Source organism: Vulpes lagopus, chromosome 4 (genome assembly GCF_018345385.1).
Source record: "Vulpes lagopus strain Blue_001 chromosome 4, ASM1834538v1, whole genome shotgun sequence".
Classification (NCBI taxonomy): domain Eukaryota; kingdom Metazoa; phylum Chordata; class Mammalia; order Carnivora; family Canidae; genus Vulpes; species Vulpes lagopus.
This window is the reverse complement of record NC_054827.1, coordinates 68,429,873-68,444,087: the sequence shown is the minus strand read 5'-3', so window position 1 is coordinate 68,444,087 and position 14,215 is coordinate 68,429,873. Positions and strand designations below refer to the sequence as shown.

Below are 14,215 nucleotides of genomic sequence, written 5' to 3'. Positions count from 1 at the left end.
ATCAAAACTTATGCATTTGCAGAGCCAGAGCCATAAGCCTTGGCTGCTGAAGCACCCACTGCTGCTGCTGACGGAGCTGTTACAGTGATGCCTGAGCATAAATCCAGGAGATCTTATTCACCTGCATTGGGCTATTGCCAAAAACATCACCAGAGACAGGAGAAAAACAAAAAAGAGGCTTTCCTTTGCCCTTTTTTCAAATCTACTGCCATAGCCTCTCAATGGCAACGCCTAAGTGGAAGCCAGTGAGAAAGACTGGAAAATGTAGTTCATAGGCCCCTTGGCCCCTTGTAAAGAGGAATAAGTCCAGATCATGAATAATGAAGTTTATGGCCAAAAAACAAGTAAATTACAGAGTTCAGCCTTTAGACTACTCAGGACTCATTTTCACCCTTCTTCCTCTATTTCAACTAGCATACCAAACTAATAGCAACATTGTCATGCTTCTAACATTGCATCATTCTCATTTTTGTAAAAATATTCTTACTCTTTCAAAAAAAAAAAAAAAAAACCAAGGACACAGAGTCCAGTCATCATAACCATCTCAAGGTAATGTTAACCCATCTTCTAGGTTAATCATAAATCTGAATGGATTTTCTTAATATAAAAAGTAAATTGCACAGGTATAAATTGTATAAAAAATATAAAAGGTAAAAACAAATAACTTCTCAAACATATCATAGACCTAACTAAATTGGTAAGGGAATTGTACTGAAAAAGAAACTGTAAGTCAGACTTGGAGCAACAACAGTCTGACAGATCAAGATGAGCAGGAAACAAGATATAAAATCTTTGCTGCATCAAAAAGAAGAATTTTCTTCAACTCTCATTTTAGATGTGGCCAAGAAGAACAATGGCCAAAGCAAGAAACATCCTGTCAGCTAAATTAATATCTTTCAATAGTTACTCTGAATGTGAATGGGCTAAGTGATCCCATCAAAAGACGCAGGATATCGGACTGGATAAAAAAGCAAAAGCCATCTATATGGTGTCTACAAGAGACTCATTTTATACCTAAGAATACCTCCAGCCTGAAAATGAAAGGGTGGAGAACTATTTACCATTCAAATGGTCCTCAAAAGAAAGCTGGGGTAGCAATCCTCAGATCAGATAAATTAGAGTCTACCAAAGACTGTAATAAGAGATGAAGAGGGACTCTATATAATACTTAAAGGGTCTATCTAACAATTATGAATATTTATGCCTCTGACATGAGAGCTGTCAAGTATATCAATCAATTAATAATAGCCAAAGTAAAGACATAGATAGATAATAATACACTAATAGTATAAGACTTCAACACGGCACTCTCAGCAAAAGAATATCTTCTAAACAGAACATCAACAAAGAAGGCCCTTGAATGATATACAACCAAAAATATTTCACAGACATAAACAGAATATTCCATCCTAATGCAACTGAATACATATTCTTCTCAAGTGCACATGGTCTCCAGAAGAGACCACATACTGGGTCACAAATCAGGTCTCAACTGAGACCAAAAGATTGGGATTGTCCTCTGCCTATTTTCACACTACAATTCTTTGAAACTAGAAATCAATCACAAGATGAAATCTGGAAGAAACTCAAGCACATGGAGCTTAAAGAGCATCCTACTAAAAGATGAATGAGTCAACCAGGAAATTAGAAAAGAATTTAAAAGACTTATGGAAACTAATGAAAATGAAAATACAACCATTCAGAATCTTTGGGATACAGCTAAAGCAGTCCTAAGAGGGAAATACATCACAATACAAGCCTCCCTCAAAAATTGGAAAAAATTCAACACAAGCTAACTTTGCATCTAAAGGAACTGGAGAAAGAACAGAAAATAAAACCTAAACCAAGCAGAAGAAGAGAGATAATAGGGACTTCCACTCGTGCGTGAGGAGAGCGGAGCGGGAGTCGAGAGCAGAGGCCGAACTCGGGATCTGACAAGACGGCCGGGCTGCCCCGCAGGATTATCAAGGATACCCAGCATTTGCTGGCAGAACCAGTTCCTGGCATTAAAGCAGAACCAGATGAGAGCAAAGCCCGTTATTTTCATGTGGTCATTGGTGGCCCCCAGGATTCCCCCTTTGAGGGAGGGACTTTTAAACTTGAACTATTCCTTCCAGAAGAATACCTGATGGCAGCCCCTAAAGTACGTTTCATGACCAAAATTTATCATCCTAATGTAGACAAGTTGGGAAGAATATGTTTAGATATTTTGAAAGATAAGTGGTCCCCAGCACTGCAGATCCGCACAGTTCTGCTATCGATCCAGACTTTGTTAAGTGCTCCCAATCCAGATGATCCGTTAGCAAATGATGTAGCGGAGCAGTGGAAGACCAACGAAGCCCAAGCCATAGAAACAGCTAGAGCATGGACTAGGCTATATGCCATGAATAATATTTAAAACCGATCTGATCATCAAGTGTGCATCACTTCTCCTGTTCTGCCAAGACTTCTTCCTTTTTTGTTTGCATTTAATGGACACAGTCTTAGAAACATTACAGAATAAAAGCCCAGACATCTTCAGTCCTTTGGTGATTAAATGCACATTAGCAAATCTATGTCTTGTCCTGATTCACTGTTGTAAAGCATGAGCAGAGGCTAGAAGTACCATCTGGATTGTTGTGAAACGTTTAAAAGCAGTGGCCCCTCTCTGCTTTTATTCATTTCCCCCATCATGGTTTAAGTATAAAGCACTGTGAATGAAGGTAGTTGTCAGGGTTAGCTGCAGGGGTGTGGGTGTTTTGCTTTATTATTATTTTTGAGGGGGAGAGGTAGTTTTATTTTAATTCTGTGGGCTCCTTTCCCCCTTTTTATGGTGATCTAATTGCATCGATTAAAAGCAGCTAACCAGTTCTTTAGAATATGCTCTCTAGCCAAGTCTAACTTTATTTAGACGCTGTAGATGGACAAGCTTGATTGTTTGAACCAAAATGGGAACATTAAACAAACATCACAGCCCTCACTAATAACATTGTGACTTTGCTGTCAAGTGTAGAATCCTTCCTTCAAGAAAAAGCTTGTGACCGTTTTGTATGGCTTGTCTGGAAACTTCTGTAAATCTTATGTTTTAGTAAAATATTTTTTGTTATTCTAAAAAAAAAAGAAGAGAGATAATAAAGATTAGAGCAGAACTCAATGAAATAGAGACCAGAAGAACTGTAGAACAGATCAACAAAACCAGGAGCTGGTTCTGTGAAAGAATTAATAAGATAGATAAGCCATTAGCCAGTCTTATTAAAAAAAAAGACTCAAATTAATAAAATCATGAATGAAAGAGGAGAGATCACAAGAAATACCAAGAAAATTCAAACGATTTTAAAAACATATTATGAGCAACCATATGCCAACAAATTAGGCAATCTAGAAGAAATGGACGCATTTCTGGAAAACCACAAATTACCACAATGGAACAGGAAGAAATAGAAAACCTGAACAGGCCAATAACCAGTGAGAAAATTGAAGCAGTCATCAAAAAACTCCCAAGACACAAAAGTCGATGGCCAGATGGCTTCCCAGGAGAATTCTACCAAATGTTTAATGAAAGAATAATACATATTCTACTAAACCTGTTTCGAAGGATACAAAGGGAGGGAACACTTCCAAACTCCTTTTATGAGGCCAGCATTACCTTGATCCCAAAACCAAAGACTCCACCAAAAAAGGAAAATTACAGACCAATATCCCTGATGAATATGGGTGCAAAAATTCTCACCAAGATACTAGCCAATAGGATCCAACAGTACATTAAGAAAATTATTCACCATGACAAGTGGGATTGATCCCCGGGATGCAAGGTTGGTTCAACAGTCATAAAACAATCAATGTGATAGACCACATCAACAAGAGAAAAAACAAGAACCATGTGATCCTCTCAACAGATGCAGAAAAAGCATTTGACAAAATACAGCATCCATTACTGATCAAAACTCTTCAGAGTGTAGGGATAGAGGGAACATTCCTCAGCATCTTAAAAGCCATCTACAAAAACCCCACAGCAAATATCATTCTCAGTGTGGAAACACTGATCTTTCCCCTAAGATCAGGAACAGGACAGGGATGTCCACTCTCACCACTGCTATTCAACATAGTACTAGAAGTCTTAGCCTCAGCAATCAGGCAACAAAAAGAAATAAAAGACATTCACATTTGCAAAGAAGAAGTCAAACTCTCCCTCTTCACACATGACATGATACTGTACATAGAAAACCCAAAAGACTCCACCCCAAGATTGCTAGAGCTCATACAGCAATGCAGCAGTGTGGCAGGATAATCAATGCCCAGAAATCAGTGGCATTTCTATACACTAACAATGAGACTGAAGAAAGAGAAATTAATGTGTCAATCCCATTTACAATTGCACCAAAAACAAGATACCTAGGAATAAACCTAATCAAAGAGGTAAAGGATCTATACCCTAGAAACTACAGAACACTTCTGAAAGAAATTGAGGAAAACATAAAGAGATGGAAAAACATTGGAAGAATAAATATTGTGAAAATGTCTATGCTACCCAGGGCAATTTACACACTCAATGCAATCCCTATCAAAATACCATGGACTTTCTTCACAGAGTTGGAACAAATCATCTTAAGATTTGCATGAAATCAGAAAAGATCCTGAATAGTCAGGGGAATATTGAAAAAGATAACCAGAACTGGGGGCATCACAATGCTGGATTTCAGGTTGTACTACAAAGCTGTGGTCATCAAGACAGTGTGGTACTGGCACAAAAACAGACACATAGATCCATGGAACAGAATAAAGAACCCAGAAATGGGCCCTCAACTCTATGATCAACTAATATTAGACAAAGTAGGAAAGACTATCCACTGGAAAAAGGACAGTCTCTTCAATAAATGGTGCTGGGAAAATTGGACATCCACATGCAGAAGAATGAAACAAGACCATTCTCTTACACCAGACACAAAGATAAACTCAAAATGGATGAAAGATCTAAATGTGAGACAAGAATCCATCAAAAATCCTAGAGGAGAACACAGGCAACACCCATTTTGAACTTGGGCACAGCAACTTCTAGCAAGACACATCTATGAAGGCAAGGGAAACAAAAGCAAAAATGAACCATTGGGACTTAATCAGGATAAAAAGCTTCTGCACAGCAAGGGAAACAGTCAACAAAACTACAAGACAACCTACAGAATGGGAGAAGATATTTGCAAACGACATATCAGATAAAGGCCTAGTCTCCAAGATCTATAAAGAACTTATTAAACTCAACACCCAAGAAACAAACAATCCAGTCATGAAATGGGCAAAAGATATGAACAGACATTTCACCAAAGAAGACCTACACATGGCCAACAAGCACATGAGAAAATGCTCCGCATCACTTGCCATCAGGGAAATACAAACCAAAACCACAATGAAATACCACCTCACACCAGTGAGAATGGGAAAAATTAGCAAGATGGGAAACAACAAATGTTGGAGAGGATATGGAGAAAGGGGAGCCCTCCTGCACTGTTGGTCCGAATGGGGACTGGTGCAGCCACTCTGGAAAACTGTGTAGAGGTTCCTCAAAGAGTTAAAAATAGAACTGCTCTATGGCCCAGCAATTGCCCTGCTGGGGATTTACCCCAAAGATACAGATGCAGTGAAACGGCAGGTCCCCTGCACCCCAATGTTTATAGCAGCAATGTCCACAATAACCAAACTGTGGAAGGAGCCTCGGTGTCCATCGAGAGATGAATGGATAAAGAAGATGTGGTCTATGTATACAGTGGAATATTCCTCAGCCATCAGAAGAGATGAATACTCACCATTTGCTTTGACATGGATGGAACTGGAGGGTATTATGCTGAGTGAAGTAAGTCAATTGGAGAAGGACAATCATCACATGGTTTCACTCATATGGGGAATATAAGAAACCATGAAAGGGATTATAAGGGAAAGGAGGGAAACTGAGTGGGAAAAATTAAAGAGGGAGACAGACCATGAGAGATTCCTAACTGGGAAACGAACAAAGGGTTGCAGAACAGGAGGTGGATGGGAGGATGGGATAACTGGGTGATGCACACTGAGGAGGGCACTTGAGGGTGTTATGTTATATGTTGGCAAATTGAATTTAAATTTTAAAAAATGTTTAACAAAAAAAATAATAAATGTCCTGTCAGTAACTATGTCTATCTCTGGGGTTGGGATATTAAATTCCTCTTCTCAGGGTTATTTTGTAACCCAGAGGTGGATTTGTAAGAATATATCCCACAATATTCTTTTATCAAACAGTAAGGGAAAAAGAAAAAAATTAAATACACACACACAAACGTGTATATGTGTGTGTGTGTTTACACATGAAACAAATGCTAGAAAAATTCATAGTTGCTGCAGTTTTTATTTCTCTAAATGGTTATGGAAACACAATTGCTATTTACAACCTTCTTTCACTGTTCAACCCCTCTTCTACTTCTTGATCACACATGACATATGCAGGTTTCTATCTCAAAGCATATGCCTCACCTTACAGAACAGCATTCACATTTTTTTTAAATTGTTCTCTCCTAACTGGGTCTTACCTGAGTCTTCAGCAGGACATTATAATTTTCTATAAAGCCAAGAGTTTCTGGTTATTGAGATATGTGGTAAGACCATGATGAATATGAACTTCCGGATGACACTTTTTCTCTAATAAAATGAACTCCTTCATTTAAAGCAATGTGATAACAAATAAGACGACCATGATGGTGTGTGTATAAGGTATTTAATAAGTACAATAGCCACACCAGCAGTGGTAAAGATAAATCCAGGCCTTCAGTTCTTGCCTAACCTCCGTTCCTGATGGGATTGTCACTGTAAATATGAGCTCGCTGAACAAGACATACAATGACTGGGGGAAGATGCTAATTTCACAGGATGACTACTTATCTCATCGAAATCTTCCACTGTGATGTTTTTCTTTTAGTGAATATCCACATAGGATAACTCTGCCTATTGAAAGGAACATGCCACTCACCCAGTTCTCCTAGTCATCAAATGGTCAAACCATTGGGCAGTTGCAACACAGTATTGAGGCAATCTGGACCATCAGACGTATTGTTCAATGGTCTGCCCACTAGGAAGATTTCCTTTACCTCTATTTTTTCAGAGCTGCTCCTCAGTGAAGCTATAGTGCTACCATAACACACTTCTACCTTCAGAAACCCACAACTTCACTGAAGATTATGCTTCTTAACAGTGAGTAAAACAAGAAACTTTTCCTTCATTTTAGAAGAGATAGCCCTCATACTCCAAGCCAATTGTTCCTAGAAATATCACTGAAGTGGCAGGCAAATTTGTGGTGTAGAGTATCTCCCAGGATAGACTTTATGTTAGTCATTCTGGGAAGGCTGGGATCTAATTATAGTTATAAGTCTGGCAGCAATAAGGGTTGGTGGAGTGCATCATAAGGGCAATCAGCACTCCCTTAACTTGGGTGAGGTCAGTCTGGTGTCTTCAAGAAAGGAATTGCTCTTTTTAGACATAGGAGAAATAGTTGCTCCTACTGGGAAAGGAGGTTTGGGATTTGGGGACTTATGGTCCTCAGATTCATTGAATTCCAGCCAAATGCCCTTACCCAATTCTTACAGTTCCACTCTTCTCCAGTCAATATCTCAACTCTAACAAAACTGGTCTGGTGAATCTGTGCATTGAGCTTAGGTCGTAATTCTGGGTGGGAACCGTTCAAGACATGCAGTGTGTGGCTAACAATGATGGGAATCTCATAGAACCATCAGAGAAGCTCATACATTTCCCTGACCATGCCCTAACCTTCTTATTATCTTTCTGTAAACTTCCCAGGGAAGTTGGAAGCAGTCAATCAACCCCAGAACCCTTCCAGTCAAAAGTCCTACCAAAGAAGTCAGTTGAAGAAGCTATTCATCTCCCATAGTATTGCCTTCAATAAGAACTTCATTCTAGGCAACATTTTAAATAACTCTTATTACTACATGACATAAACCTGAAGTATACCATTTTTCACGGGCACAAATACTGCTTTTTTGCATTGCTTTCAAGCCTAATCACACCAGATAACCAACTTTAGATTCTATGTTTGATGGTTTGTTTTTTTTCCTGGTTCAATGCCTGGTATGTAGTAGTATATTTAAAAATCATATAATTTTTGTAATTTATAGGCAAATTAGTTATATTACATTAATGAAGCTAAGTTTATTCAAAAACTTTTCAAACACCTTTATATTATATAACTTTTTAAAAATATGATTCTTGATATGTACTCACATATCTTAATTTCTTAGCCATATTTATCGCTAATAAAATGTTATTCATACTTTTTTCTGAAATATATTCTAAAAGTATACTTTTTTTTAAATTTTTATTTATTTATGATAGTCACAGAGAGAGAGAGAGAGGCAGAGACACAGGCAGAGGGAGAAGCAGGCTCCATGCACCGGGAGCCCGATGTGGGATTCGATCCCGGGTCTCCAGGATCGCGCCCTGGGCCAAAGGCAGGCACTAAACCGCTGCACCACCCAGGGATCCCTAAAAGTATACTTTTAACATGAGCTTTTTTCTAATTGTTCTTATCAAATTAGCTGCAAGTCATCCAAGTGGCTTTGTGTAGTTTTGCAGCAAAGCATTACTTCAGCAGGCCTTGGTTGCTCAAAGAATCCCTATCTTCAAGACTGGCCTTTGGTTGGCTCCTGGAAGATAACTCTGAGCCCTTGGAATATTCTGCTTGAGGCCTTGGACCACACAGAACCCTCTGATCTAACCGTTTATATTAAACAAGTGATTCAAGGTGAACATGTGTTGTTGTATGACTGAGGCCTTGGGCTACATATCAGTGCGATCACATAATTTATGCTAATAATATGATTTCTGGTGAATGTATTCTTTGTTGTGCGTGCAAGAGTGGGGTAATGGTGTCTGAATAGCTAAGGTCAATCACACAGATGCTAAATGCTTACGTGACTGATCCAAAAAAAAAAAAAAACCCTGGACACCAAGACTGACATAATCTTCCTTGTTTGGTAACTGTTTGCATTTGTTAACACACGTTGCTGCTGGAAAAATTAAGCATGTCCATGCAATTCCACTGAGAAAGGATACATGGAAGCGTGTTCCTGTTTTCTTCTGGATTTTGTCCCATGGGCCTTTTCTCTTTACTTATTTTAATCTGTATCCTTTTGTTGTAATAAGTAATAGCCATGAATATAACATCTTTCTGAGTCCCACATCCTTCTAGTTAACCATTCAGCCTGAATGAGGAGGTGGTACGGATCTCCAATTATATAGTTAATAAATGTGAAGCCCCAAATGACTCTTCACTGTAGGTCACATTTTAATTGAGAAATCACTCTCTAGGGGTTTATAAATATCTAGTAAGCTTAGGGAAACACTACTAAATACGTTTTTTTTTTTGTATTGAAATAGTTCTGCCAAAATACTCTCAGAGAATTTTTGAGAAGTACCTTGTTGAAAGACAAAACTCTTCAAATAAGTTGCCTCTGTTTACAATTATTTTGAATATTTCACCAAATTTAAAAGTGCAAAAGCCATGGGGCTTCTTAATTTCATACCAAAATATGAAAAGAAATCAAAGTAATTCATTATATTAATACAATAAAGGACAAAAGCCACATGAATGCCAAAAAAAAAAAAAGCAATTAACAAAACCCAACACATTTTCTTAATAAAAATACTCAGTAGAAATGGAAGGCAACTTCCTCACACTAATAAAACACATATATGAAAAATCTACACACTTAAAAAGTGAATCATAGTCACCATAGGACCCAGCAATTCCACTCCTGGGTATAAAAATCACTTCTCTAAATGAAAATATGTGTCCACACAAACATATACTGTTCCAGTTCTACATGTAAGAGCTCAGAAGTCACCACCCTGTCCTAATACGTAACGAACTTAATGGACTAAAAAAATTAATAACTCTTTTTGGATACATAACAGAAGACAAGATGCAGGACAAACTTGACTAGATTGTGCATTCAACTGCCATTATAACTCATCAACCCATACACTTAAATTTGTGTTTGATTTCCAAAAATATAAGCTCTATGATTAAAACAAATGAGAACTTCTTTTAGGGCTGTGAGGGGGGCTCCAGCATTCTCAGACTTGAGCTGAGAGTTAGCAGAACTGAATTTGTCATTTTCTCCTCATAAGAACATTCAAAAGATTCCATCCATCACCAGCACCTTTACAGTCATTACCACTACCAGAAGGTAAAGGGTAGAGCCAATTGGGCTTCTAAGATACATGTTTCCACCTGTACCTCATCGCAATCAAACACAAGTGGTAGCTTGATTCATTACAATGCTACTACATGCCAAAAATGACTACCCATCTCCCACGGCCCAAACGGCTCAGAACCTCAAGACTAAAGGTATAATAAAACCAATCCTAAAATCCCACCTTTATGGCTATATCTTCTGGCATTATGCCTGACACCAATTTCATTATAGTCTGGATGCAATCAGGCAGGCATGCCCTGAGTCTGGTCATAAGGACACATCAAACTATACCCAGGTTGAAATTCAACATACAGAATGAAAGACCCATATACCTTAAGATTTGCATGGACATAAGAAACAGGGGGGAAAGCGAGGAACTGCTACAGATTAAAGTCTAAAATATTACAGCTAAATCCAATGTGTGTTCCTGGATAGAACTTGGGACCAGAAAGGAAAATGAGATAATAGTGAGGCAGCTGGCAGTATCTGAGTGGGGCCACCAATTCCTAATTTGATGGTAGTGTTGCACTGATATTCCTGACTGAAAAGTGGTGAGAAAAGTGTCCTCACTTTGGGAGAACTCACCCTGGAATCTTTAGCAGTAATGGGCACCATGTCTGAAAAAGTCTGTACGTATTATGGTGAAGGAACAAATGTGGTAAAATGCAAACAACTGGAGGATGTGGGTGAGGGGCCACCTGTATTCTTTGTATCACCTTTGCACCCTTTCTGTATGTTCGAAATTACTTCAAAACTGTTTAAAAAGTAACAACAAATAATAAATAGATCAACGGATAAGTATACAAGAAGAGATATATTGTTTTTATGAATAGAAGGCTCAATGTTATACCCAAACTGAGCTAATGATCTATATGAAGTCAGTAGTGGAGCTAAAAACATTCACTGCAAACCACTTCTTCAAAAACCTTCAATGGCTCCTCATTACCAACCTAGTGAAGGGATTATATTTAGTGAGATAATACCTGTAAAGCACCTTACTCATCACCCCGTACATTAGTGAGGTGAACACCTTTTAGTATCCTCTCAAAATTTTCAGTCTGGTATTTATTTATAGACCTTCATAATGTGCTGAAAACTTGTCTTTTCCTTCTTTTGTATTCACTTATGCATTCAATACATACTTAATTGTCTTAGTCACAGTAATTAGGTCCTGGAGAGACATGATGAACAAAACAGATATAATTACTCTTTTTGGTGCTTAGATGAAACCATCATCCAAGCCAAAGTCATCACTCACCATTCTGAAACAAGGCTTTCCTGTAACTGAGTGGTTTTTTATCCAAACATTCATTCATTCATTCATTCATTCATTTCCTTTTACAGTAAATACTCCTTATCTACATTCCAGCTATTACAATTGTACCCTATTTATTAGGGTATAATTAAGATGCCCCTTCCCCAAGAAAGTTCCTCAATAAAATCAAGATCAACTGATCATTATTTATGCATTCTTCTCATATGGTTCTTATCACATACAGCCTTTTTTTTTTTTTGTACTTATTTAGAAATAACATTTTAGAGCAAAACCAGATCATGCCTGGCAAACTTGAATACCATCAGTGTAAACAGGATAGTAAAGGATCTTACGTGTAATGGGAGTGGTAAGGGCTGTGGCCAAGTAAAGAATGAATACCCTCTCTAAAGGCATTCAAATTCACATCCTTTGTTTAACTGTGTGGACAAGGATAAACACCTTCCAGTTTGCCATCTCTAATATGGGTTGTTTGAGGTTCCACTTCACCTCCTCAACTCATAACACAAGGATACCAAATCCAGGCGGGGAGCAGCTTGGCCAGCATGTCTCCAATTTGTGAGCAGAAGCAGAAACAAATGGGTGGTCACAGACACCATATTCAATTTTATTTTAATCCCCCTGAATAATTTAACCTTGAACTTCCCAGGGTTGGTGACCAAACAATGTTAAATGACTCAACACCACCCTCCGGCTGTTCTCTGGAGGCCAAGCCCATCATATGGCCTCACACTCCCTAGGGTGGACTGGCTCCCTCAGGCACCTGCTGAATTGAAGCAATGACAGGTGCACAAACCGGAGGTAATGGCCCATTTTTAACCTGTTTTGATTCCAGGTAGACCTTGAGAACCTTGAGAACGTGAGAGTACAGCTGCTTCAAGCTGGGGCACCCCAAGGAGTCCTCCACTCAGGCCTCATCCCTATCCTGGCCTCCTCCTCCACCAGGTAGCAACCCCAAGGGTCCCTGGGGGCTGCCCTCACCAGAATGACAGCCACTCCCACTCAGGCTCACCTTGAGAGGTGACCAGGAGGCAGTAGAAAATCATGAAACAATAGATGTTGTTTAAACGCTGGCAGCAGGGAATAACCATGCAACCCAGGCCGCAGCGTCCCTCCAAACCTTCATTCCGTTCTCGAGTCTTCTTCAGATTGGCCTCAGGCTGACCTCTCCCTTTTTGGAAAGCATGGAACTTGAGCAGGCTAGTGGGAACTGTCCTTATACGCCAGACTCGCTTCTTGTCCTTCCTGTCCTCCTTGCCCTGAGCATTCTCAGCAAGCTGGGCCGGCGCCACCTCGGGCTCCATTTCTGCTAGGGCGTCCTGCATGGTGGGGGGCTGGGGTCACACGGGGGCGGCAGCTGAGGGAGGTGGGGCCTGCTGCTCCCAGGGGCCTCCCGCTACCCCTGCTCCACCGAAAAGCCAGCAGGCCCAGACGTCAGCCAACCGGTGGCCACCAGAGACCCCAGCCTCCAGAGGGAGCCTTTCTCCTTGAGCAGAAAGCAAACGTCCCTGCAAGGTTGACAGTTGCCCAAAGAGAACTTCCAAGGCTGTTTCCTTCTCTGCTTCCACGTGGGGAAGAGGAGTGGGGGGTGGGGAGGGAGGGAAGCTAGTACTACTGGATTCTAGCTGGAGTAACCCTAATGGAAGTCAGAAGATGCTAGATTTAACAGTTTTTGCTAGGACGCAACAAAAGACAACCGTGCAGCGAGGGGACAGTGGAACTGTCCCCCAGTTTCCCCACACTTATCTTATCCTAATTTTTTTTTTTGACCTGGATGATCTCACTGTAAACAACCCGAAAATTGCTGAAGGACCAGGGGGAAATCAGAGACATGAAAAGAAGACATTTCTGCCATATTTGGAGAAAAATCAAACAAAAAGATGGTAAAACCAATATCCCAATGAATGCTCTTATGTGAAGTGTTTCCCAAAAAGAAATTATTATCAGAGAAACTATCCTTGACCAAAAATAGAAAGGATTATTCTTTTCCTCTCTAAAGAGGGAGATGGGACCTAGGGTGTGATTTACTTTCTCAGGTACAAAAAAAGTTTACTGAAAATAAAAATTTAAGAGAACAGTAAGAGAACGTGAAATGTGTATATTTTTATGGTAAAAACTTACCTTCCTTTCGGCTTTTTTTCTCAGACAGAAATATAAGTTATTCAGGCCCTATATACAGGCTAGATGTTTTTACAGGAGAAATGAAACTATCTTCCTTCCAGTGGATGAGACATTGTGTTTCTACAAACAATCCAGATCTTCAACAAAATTTTGTGCAGCCAGCAAGTGCTAGGCCTGGTAGACCAGGAGAAAAACCACTGAGAAGAGCTGGGGAGAAGGATATCACAGACTCCACCTTCAACCTGAGCCTTTAACTTGCCTTACTATATGCCCATCAGGGAGTGGAAAAGTCATTTGCCTCTATTAAGAGACCTAGTTTGTCAAATATATGGTCACTACGTAAATAGAAAAAATACCCTAGTTTTTCCGTATTCATCATACTCAACTAGGACACCCATTCACAGGGCTTCATGACATTAATCAGCATAAATGAAACAGGTTGCCTAGGAGGAAGGAAAGTAGAAGGACTCTGATTCTTGTGCCATGGTACCCAACTGGGCACTACATGAGAGCAAAGGGAAAAATATGGGTCTATTCAAAAGAAATTATTCTAAGACTTTTGCTTCTACTCAGAATATAGAAAGCCAAGCAGAGGGATCCCTGGGTGGCGCAG

General features: G+C 39.5%; 2 protein-coding genes across 2 annotated transcripts in view; one reads left to right on the top strand and one right to left on the bottom strand.

Annotated features, from left to right (window-relative positions):
- The window catches only part of SLCO6A1 (solute carrier organic anion transporter family member 6A1), a 95,791-nt gene extending 82,985 nt beyond the window's left edge, over window positions 1-12,806 (bottom strand). The window contains exon 1 of the mRNA XM_041751091.1: window positions 12,494-12,806. Coding sequence (XP_041607025.1) covers window positions 12,494-12,806 — 313 coding nt within the window. The remainder of the gene's footprint in view (window positions 1-12,493) is intronic.
- Window positions 766-2,739, top strand: LOC121489418 (ubiquitin-conjugating enzyme E2 N-like). Its single transcript, XM_041752458.1, has 2 exons — window positions 766-862; window positions 1,893-2,739. The coding sequence occupies exons 1-2, from the start codon at window positions 766-768 to the stop codon at window positions 2,396-2,398; spliced, it is 603 nt and encodes a 200-aa protein (XP_041608392.1). The 3' UTR covers window positions 2,399-2,739.
- Window positions 12,807-14,215: the final 1,409 nt, after the last annotated feature.

Coding starts and splice junctions, on each gene's coding strand:
- LOC121489418 (XM_041752458.1), top strand. CDS start 766: ATGAGCAGGAAACAAGATATAAAATCTTTGCTGCATCAAAAAGAAGAA. Junction 863..1,892: donor CAAGAAGAACAATGGCCAAA/GCAAGAAACATC, acceptor GTGCGTGAGGAG/AGCGGAGCGGGAGTCGAGAG.